This window comes from Oncorhynchus mykiss, chromosome 13 (assembly GCF_057628025.1).
Source record: "Oncorhynchus mykiss isolate SJ-2025 chromosome 13, ASM5762802v1, whole genome shotgun sequence".
In the NCBI taxonomy this organism is placed as follows: domain Eukaryota; kingdom Metazoa; phylum Chordata; class Actinopteri; order Salmoniformes; family Salmonidae; genus Oncorhynchus; species Oncorhynchus mykiss.
The window spans coordinates 5,633,425-5,654,081 of record NC_143034.1 but is presented as its reverse complement, the minus strand read 5'-3'; the positions used below and the strand labels follow the sequence as shown (position 1 = coordinate 5,654,081).

The 20,657-nt window shown below is 42.5% G+C and overlaps 1 protein-coding gene and 1 long non-coding RNA gene across 3 annotated transcripts in view; one reads left to right on the top strand and one right to left on the bottom strand.

Moving 5' to 3' along the window:
• The first annotated feature begins 5,140 nt into the window (after positions 1-5,140).
• LOC118940008 (uncharacterized) overlaps positions 5,141-20,657 on the top strand; it is a 31,911-nt gene continuing 16,394 nt past the window's right edge. For both annotated transcript variants that reach the window (XM_090194866.1, XM_090194865.1), the window contains exons 1-3: positions 5,141-5,738; positions 6,162-6,259; positions 11,049-11,226. In XM_090194866.1, the coding sequence (XP_090050992.1) occupies positions 5,435-5,738; positions 6,162-6,259; positions 11,049-11,226 (580 nt within the window). In that variant the 5' untranslated portion in view covers positions 5,141-5,434. The remainder of the gene's footprint in view (positions 5,739-6,161; positions 6,260-11,048; positions 11,227-20,657) is intronic.
• On the bottom strand, positions 12,087-14,552 carry LOC149978672 (uncharacterized). The gene is made up of 2 exons (XR_016485597.1): positions 12,933-14,552; positions 12,087-12,838 (listed from the first exon to the last, which is right to left on the bottom strand). It is a non-coding gene; the product is annotated as an uncharacterized LOC149978672 (long non-coding RNA).

Sequence of the window (20,657 nt, the reverse complement as noted above, 5' to 3'; positions counted from 1 at the left end):
AGCCACTTAAGAAATCTGAAATCTCATGAGCGAACACACACAGGGGAGAAGCCTTTCCATTGCACCCATTGTGGAAAGAGTTTTAGCCAGTTAGTTAACATGAAAAGACATCAGCGGATACACACGGGAGCAAAGCCACACCATTGCTCCCAGTGTGGAAAGAGGTTTAGCCAGCCAGGAAAGCTGAAAGCTCATGAGCGAATACACACAGGGGAGAAGCCTTTCCATTGCTCCCAGTGTGGAAAGAATTTTATGCGGTTAGACACCCTCAAAACTCATGAGCGAATACACACGGAGGAGAAGCCATACCATTGTGCCCAGTGTGGTGAGAGTTTTAGCCAGTCAGGAATCCTGAAAGATCATGAGCGAACACACACAGGGGAGAAGCCTTTCCATTGCACCCATTGTGGAAAGAGTTTTAGCCAGTTAGTTAACATGAAAAGACATCAGCGGATACACACGGGAGCAAAGCCACACCATTGCTCCCAGTGTGGAAAGAGTTTTAGCCAGGTAGGAAACCTGAAAACTCATGAGCGAACACACACAGGTGAGAAGCCTTTCCATTGCTCCCAGTGTGGAAAGAGTTTTAGCCACTTAAGAAATCTGAAATCTCATGAGCGAACACACACAGGGGAGAAGCCATACCATTGTGCCCAGTGTGGTGAGAGTTTTAGCCAGTCAGGAATCCTGAAAGCTCATGAGCGAACACACACAGGGGAGAAGCCTTTCCATTGCACCCATTGTGGAAAGAGTTTTAGCCAGTTAGTTAACATGAAAAGACATAAGCGGATACACACGGGAGCAAAGCCACACCATTGCTCCCAGTGTGGAAAGAGTTTTAGCCAGGTAGGAAACCTGAAAACTCATGAGCGAACACACACAGGTGAGAAGCCTTTCCATTGCTCCCAGTGTGGAAAGAGTTTTAGCCACTTAAGAAATCTGAAAGCTCATGAGCGAACACATACAGGGGAGAAGCCTTTCAATTGCTCCCAGTGTGCAAAGCGTTTTACCCATTTAGGAAATCTGAAAGAACATGTGAGACTGCACACAGGGGAGAAATCTTACAAGTGCTCAGACTGTGGGAAAACATATTGCTCATCACAGTCACTTAAACGTCATGTGAGAATCCACACAGGAGAAAATAATTACTTATCCTAGTGTGTAAATTGATATTTCACATCACATTGACTTAAAATTCATCAGAGAACATACACAGTGCTCCCATTGTCTTATATTGTTGACTGAGAATGGGTTTACTTGTTTATACCATATGAAATTAAATTAATAATTGTACCAAGTATACTCAAACATATATTTGTATGTTTTTATTAGAAAACATTAATTGAATATGGAGTTGTCAGTTTCAATGTAGGATAGATCAGGTTCCATGTGTTTAAATTGTCATTTTTTAAACTCTGTGTGTGTTTATCTGGGTGTCATTCCTCCAGCACCACAGATTAATTAACAAGTGATATTTGGATGTGATGCATTTGTTCCATTGTTGACATTTGCATTATTGGCCCACTGATGATTTAATGAAATGAAAATGTTCAGACTCTGTAATGGAAAATGTTAATTGTTTGTGTGTCCACATAACTGAGTATGTGACTAACCTTGTGAAACTGTCCAATTATAATCTCCTGTTCTTGGGAGTATCATTCTGTGTTGCAAACCAATTTGCACCTGTGTCCTTGTATGAACAAGGTCCCGCCCAGGAACAGGAAACTATAAAGATATGTGCTCATCACCCAATGCTTCAGGAATTCAGACTGTCTACACTGCGCTGTGTAACTCTGTTATTCTCTCTGAGCTCAGAAATAAAGAATCTTGGTTTGACTTGGACTCCAGCAGATCCTTATTTTATAATATCCATCACAACTCTCCCACGGATTGCTGTTCCATTATTGTCAAAATGAAGAGTTCCTCTTTTGACTTTCCTGGGGGCATTTACATTTACTCCCACTGGTTGAATAAACATTGTTTCCACGTCATTTCAACAAAACAAATCCACGTGATGATGTCAGATCAGTGTCGACAACTGATTGGATTAAAAACGCATCAACATCAGGTATTTTTATTAATTTTTCTAAATCTAACGACAGGTGACATTTTGTGTTTCATCCAACTGGGAACCTAAATCTAACGACAGCTGACATTTTGTGTTTCATCCAACTGGGAACCTAAATCTAACGACAGCTGACATTTTGTGTTTCATCCAACTGGGAACCTAAATCTAACGACAGGTGACATTTTGTGTTTCATCCAACTGGGAACCTAAATCTAACGACAGCTGACATTTTGTGTTTCATCCAACTGGGAACCTAAATCTAACGACAGCTGACATTTTGTGTTTCATCCAACTGGGAACCTAAATCTAACGACAGGTGACATTTTGTGTTGAATGTAACTAGAAACTAGATGTTGAACTGACGTCTGAGCCCAGTGGGCTGGTTTGAATAAGCAGCTAAGTTTCAGTGCAACTTAAAGTATGTCCGTGTTTCTATCAAACACACTGTTAAAGTATGTCAGTGTTTCTATCAAGTAGATAAGCTAAGCTATGTATTTTTTGCTGTTACATTCTGCATGACTAAATAAGAAATACAAGTTAAATGGGTTTCCATCGCATTTTCAACTCTACTGATGGTTTTAAAAAACTGTTGCGTTATATAGAAAACGCGCTCTTGTCCCCGTGCACTGTAGCCAGCAGCGGGTGATTACAGTGATTATTATGGATAAGAGAGATATTATTTCATTTGTCAAATGGCAGCCAAGCATCGATCATCATGTCACCAGAATAAGACCATCAAAATGTATTGGAAAGGAGCATCAAGCTCATCACGTGCACTTTCACCACCCTGTGAAGTTCATAACTTATTTCATCTGTAGCCTAATAAACGACATGGGTTCCCAAGTCGTAGTGGGAGGACCACACAACATATCATCATGTGACTCCAAGTTAACTAAGATGTGATGGTTATTATATAAATATTTGCTCATAAAGGAGTTTCCACCTCCATTTCTTGCTTATAAATGTTTACTGACACAAAATGATCCCACCATGTCAAACAAACTGACAAATCGTCTGTCAGCATTTATAAAAGTGTACAGGCATATCCTGTTTCCATCAGCCCGGTCATTACTTTTGAAATGGTTGGATCAATATCCACCTTCATGATGTGGATGAAGCCTGATTTGAAATGTCTGAGTAGTTCTATCTGATGTCATAATACACCCCTCTGATAATATTGTTAGGTTCTTATTTTTCAGAGTAATTAACCCACGGACACTAGAGAAGCTTTAACCAAGTTTAATTCTTCCCAAAGGGTCTGTACAGCTGTATTCAGACAGCAAAACATTTCTCTCCATCACAGTTACACAGAACACATATAACACACAGAACATATAACACACAGAACACATATAACACACAGAACACACAGAACACATATAACACACAGAGCATATAGAACACATTTTTCCCCCACCTTTATTTAACCAGGTAGGCTAGTTGAGAACTAGTTCTCATTTGCAACTGCGACCTGGCCAAGATAAAGCAAAGCAGTGTGACACAGACAACAACACAGAGTTACACATGGATTAATCAATAAACAAGCCAATGACACAAACAAGTCAATGACACAGTAGAGAAAATAAAGTCTGTATACAGTGTGCGCAAAAGGCATGAGGAGGTAGGCAATAAATAGGCCATAGGAGCGAATAATTACAATTTAGCAGATTAACACTGGCGTGATAAATGAGCAGATGATGATGTGCAAGTAGAGATACTGGTCTGCAAATGAGCAGAAAAGTAAATCAAATAAAAAACAGTATGGTAGATTGGGTGGGCTATTTACAGATGGACTGTGTACAGCTGCAGCGATCGGTTAGCTGCTCAGATAGTTGATGTTTAAAGTTGGTGAGGGAAATAAAAGTCTCCAACTTCAGAGATGTTTGCAATTCGTTCCAGTCAGAGGCAGCAGAGAACTGGAAGGAACGGCGAGGTGTTGGCTTTGGGGATGACCAGTGAACTGAGATAAGGCGGAGCTTTACCTAGCATAGACTTATAAATTACCTGGAGCCAGTGGGTCTGGCGACGAATATGTAGCGAGGACCAGCCAACTAGAGCATATACAGTGGGGCAAAAAAGTATTTAGTCAGCCACCGATTGTGCAAGTTTTCACACTTAAAAAGACGAGAGAGGCCTGTAATTTTCATCATAGGTACACTTCAACTACGTCAGACAAAATGAGACAAAGAAAATCCAGAAAATCACATTGTAGGATTTTGAATGAATTTATTTGCAAATTATGGTGGAAAAGTAGTATTATTTTAATAAGTATTATACAGAGTCCCAAAACTTTCTGGAGTTACAGGATGCAAATTTCTATTTGAAAAAGCTAGCCTTTGCTTTCCTGACTGACTGCGTGTATTGGTTCCTAACTTCCCTGAAAAGTTGCATATCGCGGGGACTATTCAATGCTACAGGATGTTTTTGTGCGGGTCGAGGGCAGTCAGGTCTGAAGTGAAAAAGTGAACCAAGGGCTATATCTGTTCTTATTTCTACATGTTTTTGAAAGGTGCACGCTTATTTAAAGAACGACCAGGCACCCTCGACTGACGGGATTTGGTCAATATCCTTCCAGGATACCCGGGCCAGGTCGATTAGAAAGGCCTGCTCGCAGAAGTGTTTTAGGGAGCGTTTGACAGTGATGAGGGGTGGTCGTTTGAGGCAGTGATCCCTGAGATCCTGATTGAAAACACACAGTAACACACTACCTATTCAGATAAGTATTTATTCATCGTCCACATATTCATATTGTAATGAAACAGCGGGGAGCAGGTCTTGAACCCTCGACCTTCGAGCCCGAGGACCGTCGCGCTATCGACTGTGCCGCAAAAGCTCGTGCGGCAGGGTCGATTTCCGCGCTTATAAACCCAGGCTCGTTACAATATTAAGCTTCTACGTCTGTGTACAGGGACGTATTAGTTGTAAGACGAAAGAGAAAATATATCAGCTTATTGTTATTAAATTATTATGACGTTCTTTCCAATACAAAACGTGTCGTGACTATTGTTTCCAAACTGCGTTACCCACTCCAGCCAGCAGATGGCGATGGGCGTCTTTCAGGTGATGCTTCTTGCGTGACGTATAATGGACTGGACGGGACACTTCTTCAGGAACAACAAGGCGCCAACTCTTTCAACCACCTCGGTAGCTTGCTAGCCAACATAAAACTTACAGATTGACGTTTTAGACCATGCTTGTGTACATTCGGCAAACCCAGTGTTTAAAACACATGTCAGCTGACGTATCAACTGGTTAACTTTAATCTAATTTGCCTTTTCAATTTGCAAACCTGTTAAAGATTGATGCTGAGCCTAGCACTCGGCTATTCGCTAATGCTAGCTAGCTAGTTAACTAACATCCCCGACCATGAGTTCACTAAACTACTATTCCCCTGCTAAAGAAGAGGATGTCTGCTGTACGAAGAAAGAAGCTCTAGAGATGAACATTGTCGTGAAAGAAGAAGTGGATATTACAGTGAAAGGAGAGAAAGAACATTTTAGAATTAAAAAGGAAGCAGAGGAGGCTGTTATAGTGAAAGAAGAGGAGGCTGTTACAGTGAAAGAAGATAAAGAACCTTTTATAGAGGAAGAGGATGCTGTCTCAATAAAGGTGAAGGAGGAAGAAGTTTTGGGAGTGAAAGAGGAGGAGACAGAAGATCAGATTAACACCAGTGAGTACTGTCTTAAACAGGGGCACAAACTATGCCCGTTGTTGAACTAATGTGTGGTTTTAAAGGGGCATTCTACTGAAGTTCTACACTTGAATATGTTGTTCAGTACTGTAGGAATTGTTAAAGGGGCGATCTGCAATTGGTGCATATATTTTGGGGACTTTTAAATTAGATGTGTTGAATTCTTCATGTGATCTATATTAAAGTTCCCCTCATCTAATATAACAGGCTTTTAAAATGCAATATTGGTGCATAATTTCTACTTAAATATCAAAGGGATGCAACAGGCACCCATTTAGTGGAACAACCCTTTAACATTTGCATTTTAGGCCCTGTTTAGAGATATTGCCTCTTGTAAGACTCTATGTGATTGTAATAGTAGATCATAAGTTTACCACCTGTTTGATGTTCTCGTTCACACAGGAGAGAGACATGACTATGGTGGATCCTCTGGGGAGCCTCAACAACATCCTGATGCTGACGAGGAAGAGAAGAGTCTCTCCAGATCAGAACACCAGATGGTACAGCTTGGTCTGGTCTAGCATACAGCTTGGTCTGGTCTAGCATACAGCTTGATCTGGTCTAGCATACAGCTTGCTCTATCTGGGTCAGGGCTGGGTTTCTGTAAAGGCACTTCATGACAACAGTGACATCAGCATCCATAATGATATGTGTCTGTGTTACGAATCCCTTTTGGCCCGACAGTCTAGGGGGGATGGTAGTGAGACCCGTAACATAACTCATGTAAATTATAATTGTGACAAAGTGAGTGTGAACGAAATAACCACGACAACCGAAATAATACCGTCAAACTCAGGGTTTATTTATAAACACACGGTAATGGGGGGAGCAGGAAAAGGGGCTGAGCTGGACCCAAGGAAAGAAACAAATATGCAAAAACACCCCTAAGCTAGACTACTTTAACAACAGCTAACTAACTAACAAAAAAAATACAGTGGGTGGTCCGCCCAGTTCTAACTAGTGTTTTTAACAAAGTTCACCTACGGGTAGTGTATGCCCATGGGCGACTTGTCTTGGTTTCCCCTTTTCCCACCAGCAACAAACAAACACCATAACCAAAACAATACTCACAGGAGATGACAAAGTGATTTGGAGGTGCTCAAACAAAAGAAGAGGTTAATTAATACACAGAGAGCGAGTCAAACACAGAGCTCTACCAACATGGCATTAACAAAGAGATTGAGCTACTGAAATCTATAAAGACCAGCGATCTACCCACATGGTATTAACAAAGAGATTGAGCTACCGAAATCTATGAAGAATAGAGATCTACCAACATGGCATTACAAAGATTGAGCTCCTGAGCAAACAAATGATGGGGTTTTTAAACCATGGGGAAGGAACTGTGATAGGGTAGGAAACAGGAGGAGGTGTGTCTTCTGATTGATGGGTTGATTGTTGACTGATTGGGGAGTGATGATGTTCACCTGTGAGGGAAGACAGAGAGAAAAGAAACACACAGGATACACACACACACAGGATAATGGTATCCGTAACACTCCCACCCTTAAAAGAGCAACCCTAGGGGGGGATTGCGACCACAGTATTACCATGAATACTCATAACAATAACAAAGTCAACAACCTTGCAAAACATACAACAATCATTAGACACGAGACAAAAACTCGTAATTGCTTACTCACTACTGGGGCTGTTATCCTTCGCAGAGGAATAGCCTCGAGGTATCTTGTAGCCATACACATTATCGTTAACAAAAACTGGTTACCCGATTTTGTCTTCGGTAACGGTCCGACACAATCAACCACCACATGCTCGAATGTTTCACCTATGACAGGTATAGGACAAAGAGGAGCGGGAGGAATAACCTGATTTGGTTTTCCTGTTATCTGACAGGTGTGGCATGTCCGACAGAACTGCGCCACATCTTGTTTTAAACCCGGCCAAAAGAAATGTCGAAGGATCCGATCATACGTCTTTGTAATTCCTAAATGACCAGACCACTGGTGATCATGAGCAAGGGATAACACATTTTGTCGAAAGGCTGTAGGAATCACTATTTGGTAAACAGCATTCCAATCTCCACCCGCGTCAACATGGGATTTCCATTTACGCATGAGGAGATTACCCTCAATGAAGTAAGCCACATTCTTATTCTTCACCTCTTCTAACGAGACAACACTAGTAAAACATTTAGCAAGTTTGTTGTCAACCTTTTGGTTAGCAATCAGCTGCTCACGAGTGACTGGTAACTGTATTGCATCAGCAATAAGTTCAACGTTCTTTAATTCTTTTCTGGGCTGTTTGTCAGAGGTGATCAACTTCTCAGAGGTATCACACAATCCATCCTCTTGATCATCCTCTTTGAACAGAACAGTGTTCGACAAATCTATCACGTCACCCTCTTGTAGTGCCTGAGCACGAGTGACAGCACAAGCGGGGAACACATGTGGATAACTCTGTGCCAACTCATTCGAGAGAGAGTGGTCACTTTTATCCAATACTTCCAATACGGGTACTACCTTTCCTCCGGCAATATCGTTACCCATTATAAAGGTCACACCTTTCACTGGCAACTTAGGACGTACCCCCACTCTGAATATTCCACTGATTAACTCAGAGTGTACTTTCACAAAGTGCAACGGCACTGGGACAAAACCCATTTCAATACCCTGCACTAACACACTGGAACCACAGTATGTATCGTCAGATAAGGGCAACACATCAGACAATATAAACGACTGCGCCGCACCAGTATCTCTAAGGATTTTAACCGGACGCTGAGACGCTCCGTCATTCGTTAGGGACACAAACCCCTCGGAAATGAATGGTTCATAACTGCGGTCGGGGACTGAGACTTTCAAACTGCAGTTACCCTGAGGCACCTGTTTTGTTGCAGACCTCACAACCGTACGAATTAGAGCAACACCTGTTGGTGGCTTGGCACGAAGAGGCATCCCTTGTTTGCGTTTTAGCAGGAAACAATCATTAATCATATGTCCCACTTTATGACAATAGAAACAGGAACGCTCATTCTTCTGGCGTGCTTGATATACCACTGCTGGCCGACTAGGGCTAAAGGTAGGAAACTCAGTGGTTCTACTCTCAGTATGAGCCGAAAACACACTCTTGTGCGTCAACACAAACTCGTCTGCCAACACAGACGCTTCTGCCAGGGAGGATACTTTCTGTTCGTTTAGGTAAACTACAATGCGTTCGGGTAAGCAATTTTTAAACTCTTCCAACAAGATTAACTCCCGGAGAGAGTTGAAATCAGTTACCTTACTAGCAGCATGCCATTTATCAAACAGATTTCCCTTGTCTCTAGCAAATTCCACATAAGTCTTACTAGAAGACTTTCTATGAGACCTAAATCTCTGTCGGTATGCCTCAGGCACAAGCTCATAGGCACGAAGAACAGTAGCTTTGACCACTTCATAATTCAAACTGTCCTCCAGAGGTAGCGCTGACAAAACCTCTTGGGCTTTACCAGTTAATTTACACTGAAGTAATAGGCACCATACCTCTTCAGGCCACTTCAATGCTACGGCTATACGCTCAAATACGCAAAAATAGGAGTCAACCTCCGACTCTCTGAACAAAGGTACTAAGGCTATCTGCCTGCTAATGTCAAACGTGTTTGAGGACACAGCTGGTGAGGACGACTCACTAACAGTGACAGCAGGAACGAAGGCTAGCCTCGCTGTCTCTGCCTCCAGTTCCATCTGGCGCATTTTAAACGTCATCTGCCTCTGTTCTCGTTCTCGTTCTTTTTCTGCCTCAATTTTACACATCTCCAACTGGAGAGTCTCTCGCCTAATTTGGGCTCTCTCTTCCACCTCTAGTTGTAACTGTGCTAAACGGACATCCCTCCTGGCATCGCCGTTTGACAGTGGGGAGAGTGGATCTAAATGGGACAATGTGGCTGGTGTTTTAGCCTCGCCCTCACTATCAGACACCAATGGGCTTACAGGAGCAGCAACATCCCCTACAGGGTTAGTATGCCCAGGCAGCGGTAACACAAGCACCTGCTCTTCCAACAATACATTTAACACCAGCTGTTTAACCTCCGCCTTAACTAAACTCTGTGGAATCAATACCGAATAATGGTCAGCCAAGGTCATTAAATCAACTCTACGACATTTATCAAAAACCTCCCATGAAGGATTATCCAAAAAGGACTTCAAATCAAAAGTAGCCATCTTACACTACTTCACAAGAGCCAAAAAAAATAGCAAACACTAATGCTACTTCAGCTATGACGCTCAACACTGAACTATACCACGATCACAATCTACATGAGCGGCATGGGTGTCAGTAAAGACATCCCGGGCGAGCCCCCACTTATGTTACGAATCCCTTTTGGCCCGACAGTCTAGGGGGGATGGTAGTGAGACCCGTAACATAACTCATGTAAATTATAATTGTGACAAAGTGAGTGTGAACGAAATAACCACGACAACCGAAATAATACCGTCAAACTCAGGGTTTATTTATAAACACACGGTAATGGGGGGAGCAGGAAAAGGGGCTGAGCTGGACCCAAGGAAAGAAACAAATATGCAAAAACACCCCTAAGCTAGACTAGCCTACTTTAACAACAGCTAACTAACTAACAAAAAAAATACAGTGGGTGGTCCGCCCAGTTCTAACTAGTGTTTTTAACAAAGTTCACCTACGGGTAGTGTATGCCCATGGGCGACTTGTCTTGGTTTCCCCTTTTCCCACCAGCAACAAACAAACACCATAACCAAAACAATACTCACAGGAGATGACAAAGTGATTTGGAGGTGCTCAAACAAAAGAAGAGGTTAATTAATACACAGAGAGCGAGTCAAACACAGAGCTCTACCAACATGGCATTAACAAAGAGATTGAGCTACTGAAATCTATAAAGACCAGCGATCTACCCACATGGTATTAACAAAGAGATTGAGCTACCGAAATCTATGAAGAATAGAGATCTACCAACATGGCATTACAAAGATTGAGCTACTGAAATCTATGAAGAACAGAGATCTATCAACATGGCATTACAAAGATTGAGCTACTGAAATCTATGAAGAACAGAGATCTATCAACATAGCATTACAAAGATTGAGCTCCTGAGCAAACAAATGATGGGGTTTTTAAACCATGGGGAAGGAACTGTGATAGGGTAGGAAACAGGAGGAGGTGTGTCTTCTGATTGATGGGTTGATTGTTGACTGATTGGGGAGTGATGATGTTCACCTGTGAGGGAAGACAGAGAGAAAAGAAACACACAGGATACACACACACACAGGATAATGGTATCCGTAACAGTCTGTCTCCCCTCTTTATGGTTACCAGGACAACGCTAGCCCTTCCTCCCTCCCGGAGTCCCCGTGTCGTGCCTCTCCCGGTAGCACCTTATTGCTGGGTATGAAGAGGTTGTCTGTGCTGCTGGTGGACTGCAGGAAAACAACGGGGCTGAGTGGAACTGTGAGAGGAGGAGAAGAGAAGAAAGGATCAGATTTGACACATCAAAGTAAGTGCTGTAGTTTAGTTTGAACAAATTAAATAGATCTGCCATCTAGTATGTTACCAGGACAACCAGCAGAGTTCTGTTAGTTGACATGAAGATGGACTGGTATCTGTTACCAGGGGCCTGTTGCACAAAACTAGGATAAGGGATTAAGCCAGGATATCTTGGTGATCCTGGCTCAATTGATCCGTAATCCGGTTGCACTAAAGATGGATAGGGGGCAGGAGGATATGTTATGGTATAAATTACCATGGAGATTTATTCTGTGGAGCTAGCCTGCTCCAGACCAGGCTAAATTCCAGGATCTATTTAATCTCATCCCTAATGTCAGTCAGCAGTCACCACAAATGGAAACCAATAGTTATTTCACTGCTCACTATACATTGTTATCACATATAACTAGACCCACTGTTATTTAAACGTTTGTGATCATTAATTTCAATGATTTTGGATAAAAAATGATTTTTAGATGATGTTGCTATCATTAGATAATTTACAGTTTCCCATAGACTATAAGGCTATATATAAAATGCTAGAATATTAGGGCCACAGAGGGGAAAAAAACACAAGTCATAATATTGTAACCAGTTGTTTTAAAGGAGGACAGTTGTTAAAATGACAGATGTGGGGCATTTCGTGAAATTGTACTTCAGTATGGTTTCATAAACAAAGACATGCTGATGTGCCAGAATATTAAGTATCACATTGTCATAAGTATCAAAACTGTAAAAACAATATGTAGCTTTTCTGCAGAAAGAACCAGCCTCATAAATTTATGACTTTATCCTTTTTCTTCAGTGTGGCCCTAGTACTCTGTCATATAAACAAATACACATTCCATATGAATATAAAAACACAATGTGTAACATTATGTTCCTTTATTGAATAAGGACAAAACAAAGCAGGTAAACCATCAGCTCCTTTCAAAACTGAAGTCACAGTGACTCTACAAGATGGAAAGCACAGAATCTAAGCATATTATACAAAATGATACATATACAGACCTTTGAATGTGTATAACACACCCTGCATGTCTGCACACTAAAATAAATGCAGGACAAATCCATACACATCAACTGAACAGACAAATGAATGGATGCAGTAGCCTCCCTGCAGCCTTGTATTACACACAGTATACCGCACAAACATCATAAGAGGCCAAATTCGTCAAAAAACGAACCCAAAAAAACCCAAATTCCTCTGCCACCGCAGGACATATTTAACCAAAATTGAAAGCACACATACTAACTAAAATAATTCAACACATATTGGTCCCTCAGCAGCCGACCACTGTCGTCATCAGGGAAGATTGCCGGATTGTCCCAGTCCATGGCTGGTGGCACTCTGGGGGCCCTCTCCTTCCTCAGGCAGGCCACATTGTGAAGGACAGCACAAGCCACAGTAATATCACATGCCCTAACAGGGCTGACCCTTAATTTGTGAAGGCAGTGAAAGCGTGCCTTCAGGAGGCCAAAGGTCATTTCAACTCTGGCCCTGGTCCTGGCATGGGCATGGTTGTAGGCCTGCTGTGCTTCCTGGGGGTCTGTGAAAGGTGTCAGGAGAAAAGGCTGGCAGCCATACCCCCTGTCTCCCAGCAACACACCAGAGAATTCACCTGTCAACACAAAATCTCATCATTACTACCTCATAAACACAGTGATATTCTTGACACAGCCATGATGGTTATAAATAGGGGTTGTGTGGCTTACCTTGTGATAGGCACTGATAGATTTCAGAGGCCCGAAAGATTCTGGAGTCATGGACTGAGCCAGGCCATTTTGCCACAACATTGCTGATCACACAGTCAGCATTGCAGACCATCTGAAATCATAAGATGAGGAATATTACACCAATCAATGCACATCACTGGCAATGCAGAGTGTTCGTCAATGGACAATATCAAAAAGTTATGTTCACCTGAACATTAATGCTGTGAAAGGATTTCCTATTCACAAAATCGGCCTCATGGGCACCTGAGGGGGCTTTTATCCTTATGTGTGTGCAGTCCACTGCACCAATGACATTGGGGAAACCTGTCACACAAAGTAATGAGTATCCTACTATGTGTTAACAGTTGTCCTGTAATTTGTAGATCCTCTTACCTGCAATCCTATAGAACTCCTCTTTGATGTCACAGAGTCTTCTGTGGCCAGGGAAGGAGATGAAGACATCTGCTAATGCTTTGATAGCCAGACACACACTCCTTATTGTGCGGCAAATTGTGGCCTTGTTCAGCTGTTCTGCATCCCCCACTGAGTACAGGAAGGCTCCACTAGCAAAAAAGCGCAAGGCCACACAAACCATTTGCTCCACACTCAGTGCATGGCTCCGTGCAGTGCGGTGCTTAATCTTGGGACCCAGTAGTCTGCATAGATACCTGATGCCATCTGCAGAAAACCTGTATCTTTCATATAGATGGTCATCAGGGAAGGCCAGTGGGTCCAACCGGTCCCTGAAGACCCTTTCTCACCTGAAGGCTCTCCTCAGCACAAGTGCTTCTTCATCCACCACATCTCGCACGAATGGGCATGCCATTGTCAGAGCAGAAAGGAACACACAATTTTGGGCCTTCATATAGGCTAGTGGCCACACCTGGTGCTGGGGGGGGTGGGCAAAAGAGGGCGATGCCTTATAACGATGACTTGGTTGTACTGATTGCTGGGAAAATAAAAAAAACCTTAGAAAGATGCCACCGTCCTGTGTGCTCACAATAAGAGCTCATATGTCATGGCTCACTTGACTTTACGAGAATATACCTAATTTTTATTTTGAGCTGTGTCATCTTCTTGGAGCTGGGGGAGGAAAGAAAAATAATGATGAATACATTTGTGTTACAGTTAGCATACAGTGTACATTGAAGGCATATCTCACCTCCCTCTCAAGTTTTTTTATTTCAAGGTCCAGTTTCCTAATTGTCCTCTTTTTTATTTCGAACTCCAGTGCAAGATTTTCCATCTTTTTCTTCTTGTACTGAATGTCTATGTCTGCCAGTTCTATTTGGCACCGGAGGTGGTTGCCATACAACTTTCTGATAGCTTGTGAGCTCTGTGAACACAATACAATTAGCGCAGCTGGAATTTGGCAGGATGTGGTGTCCTTTTATTAATACGCACTATGTTGCCAGGCTGGTTTTCCCACTGTATAGCATCTGGGTCCTGTAAAAGAAATTAGATTTTTTGATTTTGATGAGGACTCCTCACCATTGTAGAGTAAATAGTACTTTCACAGTCTTAACATGATACCTCATGCCTTCTGGAATCCAGAGAGATGGTCTCCTCCTCATCATCGTCTCCATCATGTGCTGTTGCTGCTGCACTGGGGCCTTCACCCTATCACATTTAATCGGATTCATATTGAAGCTAGTAGACAAGACATGCCAGGCCTACAGTATGCCTTTGATGGAGTACTCACTGGATCAGCATCGTCTGGTGCTTGTGCTGGTGGCTCTAACAGGAACACAGTGCTGCCAGACACTGCAAGGCAATAGGTAAACCAAAGTCAGACAGTCCAAATTGATTCAATATGAATGTGGTTGTATCCCATGTAGAGATGGAAGGACATACCTTGAATGAAGCGGGTGGCATCTTGGGAGGAACCTATGCTCGTCTCTTTCCCCCCAGGGATCCCCTCTAAGACGGGCCTGCCTTTATTTAGCTCCAAGGCCATGTCCTCTGCTGGGGTAAGGTCAGCCTTTGGTGACCCACCACCCGTGCCTTGTCTGTGGGTATTCTTTTTCACTGCTAAAACAGTACAGACAATGTGTGAGCAGGCACCTTCTGGGTACAATATATGCTTGTGCTTTGTTAAATATTAGTCAGGGACCATACCATTCTGCAGAATGTTCTTGTATTTGATTTTGACCTGCTGCCATGTCCGTTTTGGCCCGTTCATGTTTAATCTACACACACACACACACACACACACACACACACTTAATGGAGTCACACTGCAAAAAATTACTTGGTATTTTTGTCTTGTTTTCAGTAAAAATATCAAAAATTTTATCATAGCTTTATACAGTGTGTTGGAGTTACTTTACACAATTTCACTCATATCTGCAGTGCATTTCAATAAAAAAAATTAACCGTTTCATAATTACAGTACAACTGCATTTTTGGAGATGTGAATTAAATATTTGAATTGTAATTGTGATGTTTCAGCGGAGCGGTGAGTGTGTAATTGTGCACTACTTACGCATTCAGGCGGTCTGCAATACTTTGCCACGCTTTTTCTCTTTGCTTTATCACTGTGGCGGTGTTGCCTTTCTTCTTAATTATATCTTTTACCTCCTCGTATGCCTCCATGAGGATTTGTGCTTCCGACGGGGAAAAGTACGCGGCTCTAGTTGCCATGGTAAATCAGTTAATCTGTGATCTGTGGCGGGGTCTATTTGAGTGAGCCGTGAGCGCGCACCTATCCAGGATTGGTTTCACCTGGCTTAATGAATCCGTGTCTGCTCATCCTGGCTTGGTCTTTGTGCAACCAATTAAGCCTGGACGCACATGTTTTGGCTTCATTGAGCTCAGCTGAGTCATTTATCCCGGATGTCTTAATTCTACTTTTGTGCAACAGGCCCCAGGTATATTTCCACCACAGTAGACAGAGTTCTGTTAGTTGTGTTAGGTTCTTAAATAAACAAACAGAGTAAATAAACTCAGGGACGGTTGGTAAAGCTTAAACCAAGTTTAAATCACCCATTGGGTCTTACAGCTGCATGAGACAAGCAACCTATTCACACCAGCGCTGGTATTTAACCCTTCCAAGGCTGAGTCTCCTCCTCACATATGGTCAGACCAATACCTCTCTGTTGCTAGGCAGAACTGTAGTGATGACTATTCTTTCTCACGTCATCTGACCTCATCCTCAAATTCCTTCATCCTCCGTAACTCAGAGCTGTCCTGTTGACTCTGTGACCCCACCCCTCCTTTCCATGTGATCCCTGATGTCTAACAATAACATGTTCTTTCTCACGTCATCTGACCTCATCCTCAAATTCCTTCATCCTCCCTAACTCAGAGCTGTCCTGTTGACTCGTACCGGTCTGTGACCCCACCCCTCCTTTCCATATGATCCCTGATAACAATAACATGTTCTTTCTCACGTCATCTGACCTCATCCTCGAATTCCTTAATCCTCCCTAACTCAGAGCTGTCCTGTTGACTCGTACCGGTCTGTGACCCCACCCCTGCTTTCCATATGATCCCTGATGTCAATAACATGTTCTGACAGTATTTACATGTCCGGCACCTTCTCTCTCTCTCCCTGATGTCAATAACATGTTCTGACAGTATTTACATGTCCGGCACCTTCTCTCTCTCTCCCTGATGTCAATAACATGTTCTGACAGTATTTACATGTCCGGCACCTTCTCTCTCTCTCCCTGATGTCAATAACATGTTCTGACAGTATTTACATGTCCGGCACCTTCTCTCTCTCTCCCTGATGTCAATAACATGTTCTGACAGTATTTACATGTCCGGCACCTTCTCTCTCTCTCCCTGATGTCAACAACATGTTCTGACAGTATTTACATGTCCGGCACCTTCTCTCTCTCTCCCTGATGTCAATAACATGTTCTGACAGTATTTACATGTCCGGCACCTTCTCTCTCTCTCCCTGATGTCAATAACATGTTCTGACAGTATTTACATGTCCGGCACCTTCTCTCTCTCTCTCCCTGATGTCAACAACATGTTCTGACAGTATTTACACGTCCGGCACCTTCTCTCTCTCTCTCTCTCCCGCCGTGACATCATCAAGGATGTTTGAAGTTTATAGGTCAAAACCCATCAGTTGACATGAAGATAGACTGCAAAAATATTTCCTTAAAATCATGATGGATGTTACATTGCCTGTCCCATTTCCTTATAATCATGATGGGTGTTACACCACCTGTCCCATTTCCTTAAAATCATGATGGATGTTACATTGCCTGTCCCATTTCCTTATAATCATGATGGATGTTACATTGCCTGTCCCATTTCCTTATAATCATGATGGGTGTTACATCACCTGTCCCATTTCCTTAAAATCATGATTGGTGTTACATCACCTGTCCCATTTCCTTAAAATCATGATGGATGTTACATTGCCTGTCCCATTTCCTTATAATCATGATGGGTGTTACACCACCTGTCCCATTTCCTTAAAATCATGATGGATGTTACATTGCCTGTCCCATTTCCTTAAAATCATGATTGGTGTTACATCACCTGTCCCATTTCCTTAAAATCATGATGGATGTTACATTGCCTGTCCCATTTCCTTTAAATCATGATGGATGTTACATTGCCTGTCCCATTTCCTTAAAATCATGATGGATGTTACATTGCCTGTCCCATTTCCTTAAAATCATGGTGGATGTTACATTGCCTGTCCCATTTCCTTAAAATCATGATGGATGTTACATCGCCTGTCCCATTTCCTTATAATCATGATGGATGTTACATTGCCTGTCCCATTTCCTTAAAATCATGATGGGTGTTACATTGCCTGTCCCATTTCCTTAAAAACATGATGGGTGTTACATTGCCTGTCCCATTTCCTTATAATCATGATGGGTGTTACATTGCCTGTCCCATTTCCTTAAAATCATGATGGGTGTTACATTGCCTGTCCCATTTCCTTATAATCATGATGGATGTTACATTGCCTGTCCCATTTCCTTATAATCATGATGGATGTTACATTGCCTGTCCCATTTCCTTTAAAACATGATGGATGTTACATTGCCTGTCCCATTTCCTTATAATCATGATGGATGTTACATTGCCTGTCCCATTTCCTTATAATCATGATGGATGTTACATTGCCTGTCCCATTTCCTTATAATCATGATGGATGTTACATTGCCTGTCCCATTTCCTTATAATCATGATGGATGTTACATTGCCTGTCCCATTTCCTTATAATCATGATGGATGTTACATTGCCTGTCCCATTTCCTTATAATCATGATGGATGTTACATTGCCTGTCCCATTTCCTTATAATCATGATGGATGTTACATTGCCTGTCCCATTTCCTTATAATCATGATGGATGTTACATTGCCTGTCCCATTTCCTTAAAATCATGATGGATGTTACATTGCCTGTCCCATTTCCTTAAAATCATGATGGGTGTTACATTGCCTGTCCCATTTCCTTATAATCATGATGGATGTTACATTGCCTGTCCCATTTCCTTAAAATCATGATGGATGTTACATTGCCTGTCCCATTTCCTTAAAATCATGATGGATGTTACATTGCCTGTCCCATTTCCTTATAATCATGATGGATGTTACATTGCCTGTCCCATTCCTTAAAATCATGATGGATGTTACATTGCCTGTCCCATTTCCTTAAAATCATGATGGATGTTACATTGCCTGTCCCATTTCCTTAAAATCATGATGGGTGTTACATTGCCTGTCCCATTTCCTTACAATCATGATGGATGTTACATTGCCTGTCCCAGTCAACCCCCGTATCTTTACCAGACTGTAGAACAGGCAAACTAAACTCCAGACCCCTCAATGTGGTCTGTATTGCTTCATTAACATCTGATCTACAGAACTTGTTAAAAAATGGCAATAAAACAAGCGCCGTAAAACAAGCTCTTTAAAAGCCATGAAATATGGTTATGGTTAGGGGTTAGGGGTTATGGTTAGGGGTTAGGGGTTAGGGGTTATGGTTAGGGGTTATGGTTAGGGTTATGGTTAGGGGTTATGGTTAGGGTTAGGGGTTATGGTTAGGGGTTAGGGGTTATGGTTAGGGGTTATGGTTAGGGGTTATGGTTAGGGGTTATGGTTAGGGGTTATGGTTAGGGGTTAGGGGTTATGGTTAGGGGTTATGGTTAGGGTTATGGTTAGGGTTATGGTTAGGGGTTATGGTTAGGGGTTATGGTTAGGGTTAGGGTTAGGGGTTATGGTTAGGGGTTATGGTTAGGGGTAGGGGTTAGGGTTATGGGTTATGGTTAGGGGTTAGGGGTTATGGTTAGGGGTTATGGTTAGGGGTAGGGGTTAGGGTTATGGTTAGGGTTATGGTTAGGGTTATGGTTAGGGGTTATGGGTTATGGTTTATGGTTAGGGTTATGGTTATGGTTATGGTTAGGGGTTATGGTTAGGGGTTAGGGTTATGGTTAGGGGTTATGGTTAGGGTTATGGGTTATGGTTATGGTTAGGGTTATGGTTAGGGGTTATGGTTAGGGGTTAGGGGTTATGGTTAGGGGTTATGGTTAGGGGTTATGGTTAGGGGTTATGGTTAGGGGTTATGGTTAGGGGTTATGGTTAGGGGTTAGGGGTTATGGTTAGGGGTTATGGTTATGGTTAGGGGTTATGGTTAGGGGTTATGGTTAGGGGTTATGGTTAGGGGTTATGGTTAGGGGTTATGGTTAGGGGTTATGGTTAGGGGTTATGGTTATGGTTAGGGGTTATGGTTAGGGGTTAGGGTTATGGTTAGGGGTTATGGTTAGGGTTATGGTTATGGTTAGGGGTTATGGTTAGGGGTTAGGGGTTAGGGGTTATGGTTATGGTTAGGGGTTATGGTTATGGTTAGGGGTTATGGTTAGGGGTTATGGTTATGGTTAGGGGTTATGGTTATGGTTAGGGGTTAGGGGTTATGGTTAGGGGTTATGGTTAGGGGTTATGGTTAGGGGTTATGGTTATGGTTAGGGGTTATGGTTATGGTTAGGGGTTATGGTTATGGTTAGGGGTTATGGTTATGGTTAGGGGTTATGGTTAGGGTTATGGTTAGGGGTTATGGTTATGGTTAGGGGTTATGGTTAGGGTTATGGTTAGGGGTTATGGTTAGGGTTATGGTTAGGGGTTAGGGTTATGGTTAGGGTTATGGTTAGGGTTATGGTTAGGGGTTAGGGGTTATGGTTATGGTTAGGGGTTATGGTTAGGGGTTATGGTTAGGGGTTAGGGTTATGGTTATGGTTAGGGGTTATGGTTATGGTTAGGGTTATGGTTAGGGTTATGGTTATGGTTAGGGGTTATGGTTAGGGTTATGGTTAGGGGTTATGGTTAGGGTTATGGTTATGGTTAGGGGTTATGGTTATGGTTAGGGGTTATGGTTAGGGGTTAGGGTTATGGTTAGGGGTTATGGTTAGGGTTATGGTTAGGGGTTATGGTTAGGGGTTATGGTTAGGGGTTATGGTTATGGTTAGGGGTTATGGTTAGGGTTATGGTTAGGGTTATGGTTAGGGGTTATGGTTAGGGTTATGGTTAGGGGTTATGGTTAGGGTTATGGTTATGGTTAGGGGTTATGGTTATGGTTAGGGGTTATGGTTATGGTTAGGGGTTAGGGTTATGGTTAGGGGTTAGTGGTTAGGGTTATGGTTATGGTATGGTTAGGGGTTATGGTTAGGGGTTAGGGTTATGGTTAGGGGTTAGGGTTATGGTTAGGGGTTATGGTTATGGTAAGGGGTTATGGTTAGGGGTTATGGTTA